At 36.5% G+C, this 18,573-nt stretch overlaps 1 protein-coding gene across 3 annotated transcripts in view; it reads right to left on the bottom strand.

Annotated features, from left to right (window-relative positions):
- Positions 1-17: 17 nt before the first annotated feature.
- Positions 18-18,573, bottom strand: part of LOC108740495 (zinc transporter ZIP11) — a 68,091-nt gene continuing 49,535 nt past the window's right edge. For all 3 annotated transcript variants that reach the window (XM_018474858.2, XM_018474928.2, XM_018474996.2), the window contains 3 exons: positions 14,234-14,332; positions 10,244-10,402; positions 18-1,200 (listed from right to left, as the gene is read on the bottom strand). In XM_018474858.2, the coding sequence (XP_018330360.1) occupies positions 1,122-1,200; positions 10,244-10,402; positions 14,234-14,332 (337 nt within the window). In that variant the 3' untranslated portion in view covers positions 18-1,121. The remainder of the gene's footprint in view (positions 1,201-10,243; positions 10,403-14,233; positions 14,333-18,573) is intronic.

Here is an 18,573-nt window from a genome sequence, read left to right as displayed (position 1 = left end):
ATCGTGTCTAACATAGATAGATTTTAATTTAGATCCCTTAAAAATATATTTTGAATCGAAGTTTATAAAGTCCATACTCATACATATATTGTATTTTATCCTTGTTCGTCCTTAATCGAATACAAAGTATCACATCAAAATGAAAAAAGATTATTGCGCATTGTTTCTTTGGATCAACTAATAACTTTGTACATTATAATAAATTAAAGTGGGTACATTTACATTATTGGATGTCTAAAATGGCGAGTAGGTTAACAAAATGCCTATTATTAGTTTTGACACTTACATATATACATGTATAGTGTATATATACAACCTCAATATGGCATCGTACTTTAAAATTAAAATAAATTATTAAGTATTTAAGCAGTTTACCTTTATGAAACATTTTTTTTTCTAACAGCTACGTACTTGCCGATTGTTACAGGATATCCCACGAAAAAAGTACCAATAGGGTAATAGGCAATACAAGTACGTCTAGAAGCACGCTAACATGAGACATATGCAATTTCGCATGGATGAATTATTTCTACAATGTCTTATGCTATCGTGGTTTTAAACGAGGGTGAAATTAATGGTTTTTGAGACACCCTGTGTAGGTATATCTACCTGTAGGTAAACTGCACGGAATATTTCCTGGTCATATTTCTACGTTACCACCACTAACTTTTTCCTATTTATGTATAATCGATGTTTTTGTAAATAATTGAATGTCTTCTACTATAAATATTATTCACAACTGCTATATGATATCACAGAATATTTTCATTTATTAAGTTATTTGCCTATATTACGTATGATACTGCGTAGTATTTACAAGTGTTTAAACAATTTTTTTTGCCAACGCAAATCCAGGAAATAAGCAAAAGAAAAATAAATAAAACTTTCTCATTTTGAAAAAGTAAGTAAGTACGGTCAAAATATGAAAACAATCAATTAAAAAATGTACGGCTTATTAACCGTATAGAATTTTGGTTCGAAACACAATAATCATAATATAATAAAATTAATTTCTGATGTAATGATAATAATTAATGAAAGTCGACAAATTAAAAATGAAAACTACTATTGAAAATCTACTTAATTGAGTAAAATGTGGGTCGTCATTTTTAATACCGGATTTAGCCTAATCCTACGTCTAACGTCATCATCACTAAAAATCCTACAATTGTAGACCAGGACGCCAATTTTCCATTACCGCTGAAACAAAAAAAAAAAAAAAATTCGGGACTATTTCGTCACAAATAAAAATTGCTTTCTCATTTTCTATATATCATTCTCATACATCCATACACTAACATAAACAACCCATAAAGCTGGATGGATCATGACTGAGGTCCTGGCAACATTCCGTGGTAGATGCGGGGTGAAATTGCACAATTATTTAGCAGATAAAATCATAAGCAAACAACTGAAGATAACATCTGTGTGCACATTCAAAGAAGCAGATAGGATGCAGTAGTTAAAAATTTCCAAACCAATTAATGAAGCGGTTAATTGTAAGATTATATGATTCAAATTTCTATATTATTCGTATTACAGACTTCTGTAAGCAGTGCATATTAGAATTATTCCGAAAAGGTCAATAAAAAATAGAATGATTAGCAGTACTTAAAACTTTCGATGAGTCAGGAATTGTGAACTCCTATGAAAATGATGTGTTTTCTTTTATCTAATGTTGAAGGATATCGTTTGGTTGATATTGACGTTTTACATATTTGTAGATAGTATTTAATTCACTTGAATTGAAGAAGTTTGATACAATCTTATTTTAGAGATAAACAGTTTCAATTATCAACTCTTCAGCACAAACAGAGAAAAAGAGAGGATTCTATGGAAGTTAATAAGAAAAAGGCGAGATAGTTTGGTAGGATACCTTGTCAGGCATGAAGGGATAGTCAAATCCATATTAGAGACAGACACGGAAGTTAGGAGGGGGTAGAGGTAGACCTAGATTAGATTACTATTCGCAAATAGTTAAGGATATGGGTTGTTTTAGTTTTAGGGAAATACGAGTATTAGCTCAAGATAGGAAAGAGTGGAGGTGCGTATCCAATCAGTCTTAGAACTGACGACCTTATGATGATAATGAAAAAGATATCGAAAATTCGTAATTTCATTAAAAGTCTCATTTTACATTCTACTAATTACTTTAAGTAACACACGTTTTTAGATTTGTGTTCAAATTTTTGAGCTAACCTCTTTATCGTCCTGTAATTATAATGTGGAGTTCTAGAGGCGTCAAATTTTTAACAGTTTTGGAAGAAAAATTAAAAACAGACTGCTGTATATAGTAATTGCTGAATAATTTAGATTTATGCTCAAATTTTTGGACTGATTTTGTACCATACCTTTTGAACTGAAACAGTTGTATATATAATTTCATTTATCAAATCAAAACTTTTAACTTTCTTCTAAAGGTTTTAGACTCAAGTTTCAAAGTTTTCCATATTCAGATGAAAAAACAGCTTACTTTAGCTGGTATAAACTGAATTGTTACGCATTTGACTTGAAACAGACGAAATGAAATCCTTAGTGGTTTGACAAAACGCGTTGTTTAATAGATACTATAACACGTTAAGCGAGAAGAAAAAGAAATAATTCTCTGACCGCAAACCAGACCGAGAACATCTCTAATACCGACTTAGTCAGTCGCCAAATACAATAAATACACACACATATATGTAAAGACGTAACGTACATAACATACCATAATGTGTACATGTTTTTTAAACATGTATAAGTGCGCATGCAGTTACATTTGTTTGTGGTACAAAGTAATGTATGTATTAGATAGAGGTGCATTCTTTCAATCTGATGTAACTCTACCTTTCGTATCTTGTTTCGCTGTTATTTTGCAACACGTTGCATTCTTTCAAAAGAACAGTAACTTGTGAGAACCTCTCCTTCGAACTGACTACGCGCGCACAGTGACGGATCCTGGCCGATTGATGTGTTTGCATAGGTCAAAAAAACACAGTAGCATATACACACGGATTTTAATTTGCTTCATTCACATTCTCACGACCGGTACAATTTTGCTTAAATCAGTTTTTCTTTTTAAATATTTTTCCCAGAAAACTTGAAAGATTATTCACTTGCATGGGACAACGGTCGGATTGCCACAGCGGTTCATGGACGTTTTCAAGGCATATACAGGATGATCCCAGTCTCGGTGATATCAAGACCAAAACATAACCGAAAAATCAAGTCTTATTATTACAAAATTCCTTAAGTATTCTTGGTGCTTTCTATCTTTCTCGCCTTTTCCTACTGAACTACCCACTCAATGAAATGAAAAACTGCAGAAGCAAGTAGCTGCTCAGTGTTCTAGATGTGCACTTCTTCAACTGAGGAAGATCCCTAGACAAAAATTTTCAGTCTCTCTCCAGTCTTTCATGGTCTCTCACAGTCTCTCATAGTGTCTTAGTTATTGCCTAGGTGTTATTATGGATCTCTCACAGTCTCTGTATAAGAGACTCGAACGATAAAATTGTTAATTCAGAGATTCGAGTCTCTCACAGAGAGACAATGAATAAAACTGAAAAATTTCGTTCAGAGACTGGATACGAAATGAGAATCTCTCTATGAGCTACTCGAGTCTCTCGCTCAGAGACCGGATACGAAATGAGAATCTCTCTATGAGCGACTCGAGTCTCTCGTTCAGAGACGCTAAACAGTTTTTTTGACAGCGACACCAGAGAGACTCGATGAGTGACGGAGACTCGAGTCTCGCTTACAGAGACTCTGAGAGACTGAACATTTTTATCTCGGGGTGGTTCCAAAATTTTCAAATTCTCTGGGCACATAAGGATAACAGAGTCCCTACGGCTTTGACATCCAAAGAGAGTAGATACGTAAAATTCAATACAGATTTGCTCGCTTTAGTTTTTAAAAATTATTGCACAATTTTTTTTTGTTGAAAGCTTTAATATAAAGTTTTGTTTGCAATTTCACTTAACATTATAAGAAGTCAGTTTTCTGGTCAGTAATTATTGGTATATTTACTCAAAATAAATATATGTACATTTTTCGGTTGGCGAATGGATCTAGCAGGAACTATGGAGCCCATCGATTGCGAGGCTTTGGGCACTTGCCCAATGTATAAGAGAAGCCAGTATAGGTCTACCTCTCCTCTCTTAACTCCTGTTTTTGCTTCTAATATGTGTCCAACTTGCTCATCATGTCTCAGAAGGAGATGCAGAACTAACCATCTATACTAAACTTTGCATTCTCTTGAATGCAAGAGGTTTTAGACGGCTTTATCTAATGGCACGCTAAAGGAATTTATTGACGTTTCGTCTATTAAGACAGGTGCACAATGATCTTTAACATCGCATAAAAGGTGTGGGAATCGCGTTATGAAAGTAATTTATACCGGGGCACCGATAATGTCGAAGGGCAGACATAGACATGCCGGACGAGGAAATTTAGGGGAGGAGTGCAACGGGCTGCGAACTGGAGCAGAGCAGCGCGAGGGGTCACCGTGACAATGCACCAGCCACCGTGAGATATTCTCACCCTATTTTGCTCTCTCTTCTCTGCAGTCTTCGGTTTATCAGCACATATACACATAACATGCACATATAGAGTCGGTACGTTGACACAATCACATTCACAAGAATCGTTTGTTCATCTGTTCAATAATCCTTGTTTTTTTTCCCGAAAAATAGCGACTAGATACAAGTATTTTGAATATTTTCAACTTACGCGTCAAAATTAGTATTAAACTTATTACCAACAAACAAAATTAATTTCGTTTTAATAATCATTTGATTGAATGCACAACTAATTTCTAGTGTCCGACCGAAAGTTCGGTTTCGGTCGAGTTTCGGCAAAAAAAACGAGTTTCAGTTTCGGCGGCAAACCTGCCGAAACTACGACCGAAACCGAAACTGCGTTCGGGAGTTCTCGCGCTATGCTCGGTCATGTTCGGCGCGTTAAATTCCATCCAAGCGAAGTAGATTAGTAGACAGACATAAAAAAGCATGAATAATCTTCAAAAGAAAAATGAGTCTAGTCCAGAGCCGGGCAAACTCGGATCTTTTGCATCCCGAGTGATCCTCAAGGTTAACCAAGTAGATCCTCATTGATCCTGCGAGTGCGAGTGAGATGATTCTTTCCTTTTCTTATCCCTTCGATTTCGTAGATGAGTCCCCTCTTCCATAGCCAAACCCAATGGTTTTGCGAAAGTAGTAACGAAAATTTTCGTACGATTATTTAAGTTGCGAGAGTGGCTTCGCTCGTCTACGGGATGAAGGGGCTTATATAGAAGTGGAAGGGAGAAGAAAAAGACAAAACAAAATTATTCATTACTGCTTACTCTCTCGTACTCATTGAAGGGTATGGAGTGACTCAAACTAACCTCATGTAGCGGCTCCTGCGAAGTTAAAGTTTGCCCGGCTCTGGTCTAGTCTACTAAACTTACTCAAATAAACATCTCACCTATTTTAAGTATTTTTAAGGCGCAATTAAAGTATTTCCTTAAATGAGGGGTTGTTATGTTGATTTCGATTTGATTATCAATAAGTGAAAATGTCAAAGACTGCAGAGCTATGTGATTTAAAGATAAAAAAATAAAATTGACTGATTATAATAACGTTTTCTTTATTTTTCTTTCAAAACATGATCCTTATAAGGAAGTTTCGGTTTCGGCCGAAACTGAGACCGTTGCCGAAATTTTGTTTCGGCTTCGGTTTCGGTCGTAAAAACCAGGTTCGGTCGGACACTACTAATTTTATTCCAGGTCTTTCCAAAATGTAGTCACCACTAAATAAAAGCAGGGATTCCGATCACGACTAGTGCATGTGGACTTAGGACTCCGGAGCATAAAAAAGCCAAGCACTTTAACGGCTAGTCAGTTAGANATTATCAATAAGTGAAAATGTCAAAGACTGCAGAGCTATGTGATTTAAAGATAAAAAAATAAAACTGACTGATTATAATAACGTTTTCTTTATTTTTCTTTCAAAACATGATCCTTATAAGGAAGTTTCGGTTTCGGGAGACCGTTGCCGAAATTTTGTTTCGGCTTCGGTTTCGGTCGTAAAAACCAGGTTCGGTCGGACACTACTAATTTTATTCCAGGTCTTTCCAAAATGTAGTCACCACTAAATAAAAGCAGGGATTCCGATCACGACTAGTGCATGTGGACTTAGGACTCCGGTGCATAAAAAAGCCAAGCACTTTAACGGCTAGTCAGTTAGACTTTATTTAATCTGACAGTGGTTTAGCTTTATGTTCGGGCAAAAGAAAATAGCCGAATAAATAACGCTGCAGTACTTTCCCGTAATAAGTGGGATGTCAGCAGTCTAAGTTGGCAAAGCTCGGGTTCACCAAGAGTTCGACAAATCGATAGCAATGGAGGCTTGTACAGATAAGGACTGGGACATCAATTCACGTCATGTTTTTCCCTTTTCGTAGCCATTGCCTTTCGCAATGTTGTATTTGCCGCAATTACAAGTCCCTCCCTGCATCGAACGGTAATAAATATATATGGCATGTGCATTATCAATTGACAATTTTTTGTACTATAAATAATAATAATGTGATTACTTATCTTGTACTGTTTCTATACAGGTAAGGAATAATGTTTACCAAACATAGAAATAACACATTCTTTTATTCCTATGTCTAAATAGCAAAAATGCATAATTACTAACCGAACTCTCATAATGTTTTAAACAAAGCCAACGCCATTGAATGTATTTATAAGAATTTCACTATATTACGTCCTATTTATAAAAAGATGACCACCCTCTGGTGATGCATGTAATAAAATATCCCTATGTTCGGTTATCAATGTGCCACTAGTGTATATCTATTTATCTTTATAGCTCTTTGTCTATTTAATCTAATCTAACGTTAAATTAGCCACTAAATACTAATAGAGCTGTACATGCATAGATAAGTCCGCAGCAGAAAAAAAATTTTGCAATGTTACGGGAAATTAAGCGTGCAGTGTAACGCCCTCTACGTGGGAGTTTATGTTACTGACAATACATTTACTTAATAACATGTAATGTAATGTCTACATTTGGTTAGTGTGCAATAATTACAAATGTCCGTGCTGGTGCAGGTGGTCGCTTGTGAAAGGTAATTTACAATGATTATTTCGTTTTATTATTCTCGATAATACCATTGAATACATCGGAGCCCAATATTTATGAACGATATCAAATGTGGAACAGAAAGTTTACGTTTACGATAAAATATCTTTAGAAACTTGAAGGAATATTAAGACGGTATAAAAACTGAATGTAATAGAGAAACATTGAAGAAAAGTCATTTGAATGTATTTGCTCCCTATTTCGCATATTTCTTACAAATTTTCATGGTGACTTTTGTTCTCCTATTCTTTCTAATAACTTCGCAATTATAGTCTTCTCTATCCTTATCATTTGCCTGTAACATCATTTGTGTTTGCTTCGCACCCGTACAGCACCGCACCAACCAAAAATATTATGACGATGAGACACTTGTTGCCTGCATTACAGGCCCAATCATAGGCCTCTTCAATTTTTTGTCCTTTTCTCAAACCTTAACAATCGCTTGTAAAATTTATTTTGGTTCATTGTAATATCCTAACCCCTAGCGACAGTAAGTAAAGCAGGGTGCTTATAGGTTGCAGAAAAAGAAGACAGAGGTCGTAAACGTGGTCGCGTGGTGCATGTTAATGAAAAATAAATTACTGATTAGAAGCACGAGCAGTTGCAAGCGTGCGCTTAATAGGTGTCTGTCTAATTATGGACAAGGATGCGGCCAACTTTTTTTTAGGAGGCGTTTCCGGCCAGATGCTAGCTTATATAATGAATTTACACAAACACACACGTTTGCATCAACGTAAACAATACAAGATTTGCTCCGTCCATCCTGCAAACTATAGAAAGCCCACCTACATCGGACACCCTCTGATAAGTAGATTCCTACATGTAAATTGCTGCATTAAGTTTACTAATGTTCAGCAATTACAATGGGCATAATAATGTGATTCGTATATATTGATACGTAAACTTGAAGATGATGACAATTCCGTTTAGAGTTTTGGATTTCAACATTTCATATTATACTGAGAATATTTCACTAAATATGTCTACTTAACATTTCAAATTAAACCGTAATGGCCGACAACGGCAACAATGAGGTAATAAGTGAAAAAGCATAATGGCCGACAATAACAACAATACGGCAACAATTGAAAAAGTATAATGGCCGACGACGGCAATAATTAAAAAAGTATGATGGCCGACAACAACAATGCACGAACAATAGAAAACAAAATGGCCGAAGATTGACAACAAAGTAATTCAATTCAAATAAAAATATCGTTAAGGGTTTTTTTATTAAGAAAGAGACAAATAATTCATTTACTATATTTCGGTCTATGAATTGTTTCTAATGATTTTCTGTTGTATTTTAAAATGTTTTTGAATTAAAAATTCCGAATTGAACAAACATGGATATAATAAAAAATTTATTTTATATAACATTAACCAATTGATGTTATTTTTGATGCTTGAACTGTGTATTTTTTACAATTTCATTTACACGTCGCAAATTTGATTTAAAAAAAAAATTGCACGGAGTTGACAAAGGTATTGAAAACATTCCAATAAACCAGGTAGACATGTCATGCTTTATCTAAATAGCATCATAAAAAAAGAATTGTGTAACTTAAAATTCCTTAACATTCCTTTTACTTTAGTTAGGTGCCTACTCAAAATGAATAATTAAGCAATACGTAGGAAATGTGCACTCGATTTTGAGTGCCAAAAGTTTTGTTTTTTATATGCGCGTACCTTACCTTATGCATCATGACTAATTAACAAAATACTTAATAAGTGACGGAGACTGGATGTTTATTAGACGTTCATTTTATTTCTGTACTGCCCAACGTCTGACACCTCGGAGAACAATATTAAATATATATATATATATATGTATGTATAATAGTACAAAACTTACAATAGAGTCGGACATTCCGCGCTCCCACGCACTCGCATTCTTTAACCTACTTATTCCTAGACACTCTCACGACACAACCGAAAGGAGAAACATACACGAGAAGTAAATAGAATCAGTGCGGCACGTCTCTGATGAAAACAAACGAGGGGGACGGCTGACGGTGCAACTGTTTGTCGACCAGCGCCGCGACGCCTGGCGACCACGTCACACGCGCTTCCGTTTTATTAAAGCTCCGTGGGCAGTGCTTGGGGAATGCGGGGCCCGTCGAAGTCAACGTCCACCCCCGGCCCACCCAGAAGTGTACGCATACACCTATTACTTATACTAACTCAGTTAACGATCGGTGTATGGAAAGCAACAATAAAATGAGCATCATTCACGAGACAAAACGATCCCGAAATACATTGTAGGAAAACGTCGAAAGTTGCGTGAAATTCCGTAAACTTAACTTTTTAGGTTTGATAGGGTTTTGTAAAGTTTCATCTAAAGTTATTAAGTAGTTTAAAAGATACTTTTTGGTAAATGAGAACGCCAAAAACCTATCTGCGATATCTAATAGTATAGCACGTTAGAATTACTGACAATTATTAAAACGTTTCATTAAAAGATTACTTAGACCTACTTTCGATTACCAGAATCAGAATTGTTAATAACAAAGCGCAACTCTTTATGTACATATATCAGCTGGAATTAAACAATTGCAATGAATTGGACGGGTTTAAACGTTTCTTGTATAATTGGTTGCATAGACATACATACTAATGGACGTGTTATACCCAAATTTGGGCATCGTGTCTACCAACTGTAATTAGATTCCGAAATCAGTGGAGATTGAAATTAAAATATCCTAAAACATTTTTGGTTGCACTTTAGGAGACCCCATTCTACACTTTTTCTCCATACCTAATGAAGCCCAAAAAATATTTTTTCTTTACGACAAGAAACGTTTGAAGCGAAATCTTATATATAAACACTTACGCGAGTCAGTATTCACCGGAAACAGTCTAAGTAATAAAATTTTACCACTAAGTACCACTTGGTATTTATTCCAAGTAAAGTGAAAGAACTGTTGAATCAGATTAAAAGAGTATAAAACTTAATAGTATTGATAGCATTCACAGTTTAGCGGACATGCAAGCCGTATGAAATGCGCCACTACATCGAAACCGTTTCAAAGCCCAATTATGACAACACCGTAAAATCAGAATGCATCACAAACCAAAACCAACCAAGCTAAACAACAAATGTAATTGTTTAAAAGATGAAAAAATCTACTCACTGCGTGATGGCTTCTGGTATAATATCGTCTACGACCACGTATATCATGGCACCTGCCGCAAAAGCTAGGGCATACGGAAGAACTGGCTGGACCAGAGACACTGTCAAGGCACCTAAAACACCAAACAGAGGCTCTACCATACCACTGAGTTGCCCATACCTGCAAAAGAAGAAAAACATTTCTAATTTGCCATTGCATTTGTATCAAGAGGGTTTAAAAAGAAAGTTAGGTCTTAATTAACGAAATATCACAAATCTCCAATCCCATTAATCCATAATATATGAAGATTGGAAAAACTTTGGCGGTTGTTGTAGAACAAACAGAATAGCTCAAAACCCCAACGCCAAAACACGACACTGTAGTTGTCCGAAGCACTTTTCGGTAACAAAGTTACCTTCTTCAGGGACTGAAGTAAACTGTCAGTCACTGAAGAAGGTAACTTTGAAGTAAACTGTCAGTCCCTGAAGAAGGTAACTTTGTTACCCAAAAGTGCTTCGGACAACTACAGTGTCGTGTTTTGGCGTTGGGGTTTTAAGCTATTCTGTTTGTTCTAATCCATAATATACCAAAAATTCCCAGTGTTGTCAAGTTTGTTCATACTTTAGACGATACTCATCTGAATTTAATCAAAATTTCGAAAAGTCCCTGGTTCTAATGGAAACTATGACATTTCCCTGACTGTTTTCTGTAGTTACTATTCAAAGGTTTACTAGCAGCCAAAAACAATTGCGCTTCCTCATTCTCAAGAACTATTAAACAGGGGACACAAAGGACATACCTAGCCCAAAAAAGTTTAAATGCCAACATTATCCGTCTAAAGGACACCAACAGTATCGTATCGATCCGTTGTGCACGTACAAAAGTGAAGGGTGCAGTAATGGGGGATTATAGAAAGGAATTACAAAGGTATGTGTTATTACATTATGGACATGCTTGTGTGTAAGTACATGGTGCAATAACATTCCTCGGCGACCACAGTTCAATGAGTGAGAACGAGATGGAAATAGCGTGCGAGTGAGTGAGGAAGTGTTAGCGAGCGAACAGTGGGCCATGGGGAACTAATGAGCTGGGAACGACCTTGCAGGGTCGTCCGTCGTGGACAGTAGCGGCGGTACGGGGCAAGAGGGGAACAACGATAGTAACGAAGAAGTGCGCAGATAGGTATTTCCAGCATCTTGCTACAACCAAATACGCTGAGAGATGCGCCATAATGAGTTTCTATATAAGCCAAGATGTTATGGGGTTTTTAACTTACCATATATGTAGGTAGGCACTAAAGTATTTCAATATCACAGAGTATACACACAAAGATGAAGCGGTTTCGTTAAACAAATTAATTAGAAAATTGTATACCGCATGATAATATGTGATTAGGGGCAATGAAATTCCCACAGCATTAAGGTAAGTAAATAGTGTAATATTTTAGTGAACAATTGTTTTCTATTTCTTTTCTGCGAATCTATTCATGAATCTATGACTTTATAACACCTGTCATCGATACAAAACACTGATTGAAGAAAACAACTAAAAGTTCACGGTGACCATGATTGAAACAGGATCGCAATTTCGATTTCATTGGATCTCATTAGCACGCCATAGACAGTTCCAACAGAATACGGTCAACTTTACCTGTTGCCTTTATAGACAGCGTCCTTTGAATAACTACAAATGGTGTAGTAAAAGTTACTCTAGTCAATTAGGATTCAAAAATGTTCGATAAGATCTATAAGGATATCGATTTGCCACACTGAATCCAAGGCGTATTTATCTCTACCTTAATTTTCTGAATTATTAGCTGTTGGTGGTCTACTTTGTAAGTCAACACTGGATGGAGCAATGGGAGAATAGAAGTGTTGAAATGACAGAATTATTCAAAACGTGTTGTTGAGTCTTTCGCTTATTAATTTCGGATTAAATATTATTGCACATTATCTTTACTATTAAGAAAACCCTTTTCACTGTATGACAGGGACAGGCTTTTACAGTCCATTTCAATTTGTTAGAATTGTGACCTTGAAGAAATCTGCTCGAAGTTAGAAAGAATACACACTAGGCGTGAGCAAGACAGAAATAGTTGGAACAAGCTTGAACGAGCAGAGCTCTCGATGGGCGGTCTTAGGAGATCGGCTAGAACTGTACAGTACTAGACGAAAATGTTTAGCAATTTCATAAAACAAAAATGTATATAAATTAACAATAGAAAACAAAGCAGAAGTTTTATAGGTGTGTAGAACGTTAAGTTAATTCACTTGTTGTTATTTTTGGTTAAATATGCTTTTAAATAACGCATATTCTTAAATTTTAACGAGGCAGTTTAAATAATTTTGCAAATGGTACTGTACACTTTTGTCTAGTTCTCGCTCGATGATCGGTGTAGAAATGAGCTCCGCAGACAAATATGATTGAAGTTGGAATTATGCTACGGCGCATCCTAATAAAGGAAAGGGGCATATCTCCAACTTCTTGAAACGAACAGTATTTTTCTATTACCTAATTGATGTCAGGAGAACTTAATTATTAAAAAGAGATGCAAAATTAATTTAAAGATAGATGAGAGCACAACGCCTGTGAAATAAATATTCTTTGCAGAATACGTCTCTAGATGATCCTTAAAACTTTCCAAGATTACTAATTCCCACAAATATTTACAGCGTATGATCCTGCATCTAGTAAAATAACACAAGAAGTTATTTTAAGGCTGCGAAACTCAACGAAGGCATGCATATTAAAATTTCACATTGTAAGGACAAACAACGTTACATTGGAAAATGGGATCTAGAGAACTAATGTGGGAGGAAGTTATGTGTGGCGGTTTAGTTCACCAACGTGTTTTTGCGAAAATATTAATAATCACGCACTTTCAGTAAACATATCAACAAGGCAATCAGCATATTCAAGGATTTGATCAATTTTATCAGAAAATAGAACACTTAAAAGGAATGTTTGATAAAAAGAGCAAGGATTCTTAGGTCTTAGGCGTTAGTGAACTTTAATGGCAAGTTATAAGTACTGCTTAAGAACACAGAACATTTATATCATGATCAAAGGGTCGTCAATTCTAAGACTGATCGGACACGCACGTATATTTCTTCCTATCCATTTCTATTTATGAGAACAGCAATCTAATCTAGATCTACCCCTACTCCTCTTGTTGTTAACTCCTGTTTTTGCTTCTAAATATGTCTCTAACTAGCCCTTCATATCTGAGAAGGTGTCCTACCGACCCATCTCGCTTATTGATTTCCTTAGTGATCTCTGATCTCCTACTCTAGCAAAGTCAAGACACTATTAAAAATATTTTTCGAATTTCTAAATTAACAATTCGCTAGTACAAAAGTATTAACTAATCATAAGTGACTATCTACGTAGAAAGTAAATTTTACTTTGTTGTCTAAAACGGATCTCCCGCCATCAAATTGAACGGAAGTCCCTAAAGTGGAAGGCATTGTGTCAAAACGTCCTTCATTGGAAAATTGTTGATACCATCCGGTGCTTATTTGTTTCATAATAATTTTTGCAACGACATTGATGGTAATAACGATTATGCGTGCAACGACTTCACGCACGCATATAGACATTACAGTTGTACAAACGTACAAATACACATTATACGTACGTAATATGCATTTAGTTACATAACATTTCTATATACATTACTCACAGAACTGATAAGTATTTTATGTAATTTATTTTGAATCACTGCGTATAAAAAACTATTGAAGAAAATTCTTGATTTTCAGAATTTTTTTATTTGCTTTCTTATTTAAGAAATGCTGAAGTTCACACAGTTTTTGTCTCTTCAAACTCCAATACAAGTATTTTTGTAAAACCTATTGCACCCAAATTTAAAATGTTCACGAAACACTTAAACACTCAGGAAGTACTCGGTAAGTTAAATAAATACTGATTTGTGACAAATTCCGGTAAGATTGTTATCAAATTCATTAACAAAAGAGTAAATTCTATTATTTTTAAGTAGGAAACGCTTACCATAAACTTCTCCACGTAGAATATCCAGCTGCATGAAGTGGAAGACTAACAGCTAAACCTTCAGGGAAATTCTGAATTCCAATGCCAATAGCCAAATTTCTGAAACAACAAAAATTATACTTCTAAAACATGTTTTGTTTTTGTTATGGACTATTGTCAGACAACAGAGAAATTATTATAAAATGAAAAAGCCAATTCCTTGTTTATTGAAGTTTAAATGCTACTTTTTTATTTCAGCTGAACCCTCATATTGTGTTTCCATTTCGTGTTGAAATGATTCGAGTTGATAGTTCAAAAGCATAATTTAGAGTTGGTTTTTTCTAGATCTAGTATCCAATTAAAAATATCACAATTACAACAGTCGTCTAAATATCAGAAACAATTAAGATACGCGCGCTACCCATATTTTCCGGTATCGCCCTTAGCACATGATTAAAGGTTGAGAGGTTCTTGTCGTAAATCAAGCGGGATGATCGGGGTCATTATTTTTATTTTATAGGCAGACATATAAATCATTACGTCTACTACAGTTGCACACTGGATATGGGCGCTCAAACAATTACAAAGAAGTTGCATGGATGTGTACATCGGGATGTAGGGTGAAGTGTGAGATCACTGAAGAACGTTAACTAGATGTTATTTTAAAACTAGATATTGATAGTTGATACATCGTTTTAGGAAGGTTATAGTGTCTAACTTACGAGGGCGGTTCAATAAGTACCCGTGTTACGAAGGAAGACACCTTTTTTTTTATTTTTCAACATAGTCCCCTTTTAGAAAGATACACTTCTCCCAACGACCCTGCCATTTTTTTTACCCCTCCAAAAAAATAAGATTTGTCGAACTCTCCAAAATCCCCCCTGTCTCGGCGATGACTTCCTCGTTTGAGCTAAATTTCTTTCTCGCTAGTCATTTCTTCATGGTAGGGAACAAGATGAATTCACAGGAAGTCAAATCGGGGTTTGCTGCAGCAAATTCATAACGTAATTCATGCATTTTGGCGGCAACATGATGAATGTGCCGGTGCGTTATCGTGTTGAAAACGCACCTTCTTTTTCGTCAAATGCGCCCTTGTCTCCTTCAATTTTTTGTCGAAACGGTCAAATAACTCACTGTAGTATTGTCCAGTGATCCTTCTTCCTTTTCCTAAAAAAATCCGTGAAATGATTTACTCGGTAACAACGTTCGCCAGGCTTCCTGGTCGCTCCTATCAAAAACGGATCTTTGCCCACGTTTAAATTCGTTGAAGCAAAATCTAACTGTGGTCGTAGATGGCGAAATGTCTCCATAAACAGTATCCAACTTTGTTTTCATCTCCTCGCATTTCTTCCCATCCAAAAACAAAAAGCGAATTACCGAACGATACTGCTCTTTTTCCATCTTAGCGAATATAACGAAACACGTCTCAGTCGAATGGCTGCCAAATCCAAACTAACCTATCAATCAGTCTGAAATCGGTTTTGGCGTGGTTTGATAGATGGCAGCACACGATGACAACACCAATTTCGCTTAGGAACGTCCTCTGTCTTCAAACACGGGTACTTATTGAACCGCCCTCGTACATAAAACGTCAATGGAGATGTCAGGCAAAAATTGGAAAACAATTACTGATCGAGATATGTTACCTTAACACCGATAATTTCTCCTGGAATTTATTAAAATAACATATCGCACATTTGTATTTGGGAGTTAGTTTTTAAAATGTCAAAGCATTTTGTAGTAGTTGATACAAAAATCTACAAAGCACAGGGAGACAGTATAAGAACAAAGGCTTTCACGGCCGGAATCCATAGTAGAATGAAGATTCGGGCTATAGGGCCGTGGTCTAAGTGAACTATTCTGTCCAGACGTTTCGTCAGCTATTGCGACTGACATCCTCAGTCGTAGTGCTGCGTTGACAACGTAAACGTAGATTATACCTCGAAGTCTCGACTTCGACACAACAGTTCACTTAGACCACGGCCCTATAGCCCGAATTTTCGTTCTACTACAGATAGACATTCCATGATTATTGTAATTTAGCTTCTCGAATTAATTAACATCCATTATCTCCACGATCAACTCCATACGAACTTATCGCAGGCTTAACGATTGGTTATTGGCTGGATGCATATCCAGGCCCATTTAGGGTACCAACCCATAGATTCTGTTTCCTCTCATTATCGAAATAAGGAGCGGGCGATATACGAGGGTGGATTGATAAGTTTCCGGCCTGACCAAGAAAAACAAGGTTTTTAAAAATTTTTTTTTTTTATTTCTCAACATAATCTCCTCCAAGGCTGATACATTTCTCATAGCGGTGTTCCAGTCTATTAATGCCATCTCTATAGACTGATTCGTCAAGCTCCTCAAAATAACCATTTACAGCTTCGATTACTTCTTCATTGTCCGCAAATCTCTTACCGCCAAGCCATTTTTTGAGATTAGGGAACAGAAAATAGTCACTCGGGGCTAGGTCTGGAGAGTAAGGAGGGTGCGGCATCAATTCAAACTTTAGATCGTTGATTTTAGCCGTCGCAACGATTGACGTGTGCGCTGGTGCGTTATCGTGATGAAACAAGATTTTTTTCTTCGCCAGATGAGGTCGTTTAATTTTCACCTCGTGGCTCAAACGTTGCAATAAGTCTGCGTAGTATTGACCAGTGATAGTATTACCCTTTGCAAGGTAATCAATGTATATAATACCTCTTGCATCCCAAAAAACAGTAGCCATAACCTTGTTCGCCGAAAAAATTGTTTTTGCCTTCTTTGGAGTTGGTTCCCCTGGTCCAATCCACTGTTTAGACTGTTCTTTGGTTTCAGGAGTGTAGTGGTGGACCCACGTTTCGTCAACGGTTACGAATCGACGCAAAAATTCGCTTGGATTACGCTTATACAATGACAAATTTGCGGTAGAAATGTTTTTTCGAATCAATTTTTGGTCGACTGTTAGCAAACGCGGCACCCATCTTGCACAGAGCTTTTCCATATGCAAATGTTGGTGCAAAATATGTTGCACACGTTCATATGACATCTTACAGGTCTCAGCTATCTCACGCACTTTCAATCTGCGGTCTCCCAGCACTATTTGATGAATTTTTTCGATCATATCTGGAGTTGTGACCTCAACGGGGCGTCCTGAGCGAGGCCCATCAGAGGTGCTCACACGACCCTTTTTAAACTCGGAAACCCACTGCTTAACGGTTGAATATGACGGGGAGGATGTCCCCAGTGTTGAGTCCATCTCTTTTTTAATTTCCTTCGGCGTTAACCCCTTCAAATAAAAGTATTTGATGACAGCACGATTTTCCTGCTTTTCCATTTTTACGAAAACCACAGAGGCGTCTTGTTCAGCGTGCTGTCAAACCTACACTAGCAAGGAGATCGGGCTGAAACTATAGCTACAAGCTATCCAAGGATGGTACTATAGAATGTCACCTCAAGGTAGGCCTAGTGGCGTCATCTCTTGGTTAGGCCGGAAACTTATCAATCCACCCTCGTATAGGAATAACACATAGAACGATTGCATATTTGTACTTGACCTTTATATTGTTCGTTGTAGGTCGAGTTATCAAGTGTTATCAACGGAGTTCTTAACTGTCGAGGATGTGGTTTATGCTGGCGAATTACGTATACGAATGGACTTCCTCGGGAAGTGGCCTTCCTTGTTGCCGATGCCACGTTCGGGCCGGACCCACGCAATACTTCCGACGGCGACGTCCCGTTATTTGTTGATTCATTCATTTCATTCATTCATACATTCATTCTTTCGTACGTTTCATTTATGTCCAAACATGCACACATACAGAACAACAACAGAAACAACAATTTCCGTATGTACTTACTGGAAATTCATGTAGGTCAATGTAACACAATTAATCAAATATTTCGTCATTGATATATGTCTATTATGAGTATGGAAAAGTCTGGATATCATGATCGAGCATTTAAACATTATCTCACTTATCAGGAAAGCACAGGAAAGGAGTTCAGTATCAAATTCAGCAGAAATTACATTCACAACAAAAGAACGTTATGTTGATTTTAATTCCTTGGTATATACCCCTTCAACAGCTACTCTCCATGTCCCCCGTTTAAGTAATCTTGTAGATATTTCGGAATCCATTTTAGAATTCTTTAAACGTACGGGTGCGAAACATAGACAGTGGGCGCGGAGGAAAAAAAAGATTAGAAATGTTCGAAATGTGGTGTTATAGGCGGATGATGAGGATATCGTGGGTAGAAAAGGTTAGAAATGAAGAGGTATTGGAAAGAATTGGAGAACAGAGGACTGTATGGAAGTCAATAAAAAATAGGCGAGATAGGTTGGTAGGACACCTTCTCAGGCATGAAGGTCTAGT

This window comes from Agrilus planipennis, unplaced genomic scaffold, assembly GCF_000699045.2.
Source record: "Agrilus planipennis isolate EAB-ADULT unplaced genomic scaffold, Apla_2.0 scaffold2, whole genome shotgun sequence".
NCBI classification, from domain to species: domain Eukaryota; kingdom Metazoa; phylum Arthropoda; class Insecta; order Coleoptera; family Buprestidae; genus Agrilus; species Agrilus planipennis.
This window is presented reverse-complemented; position numbering and strand designations above follow the sequence as displayed.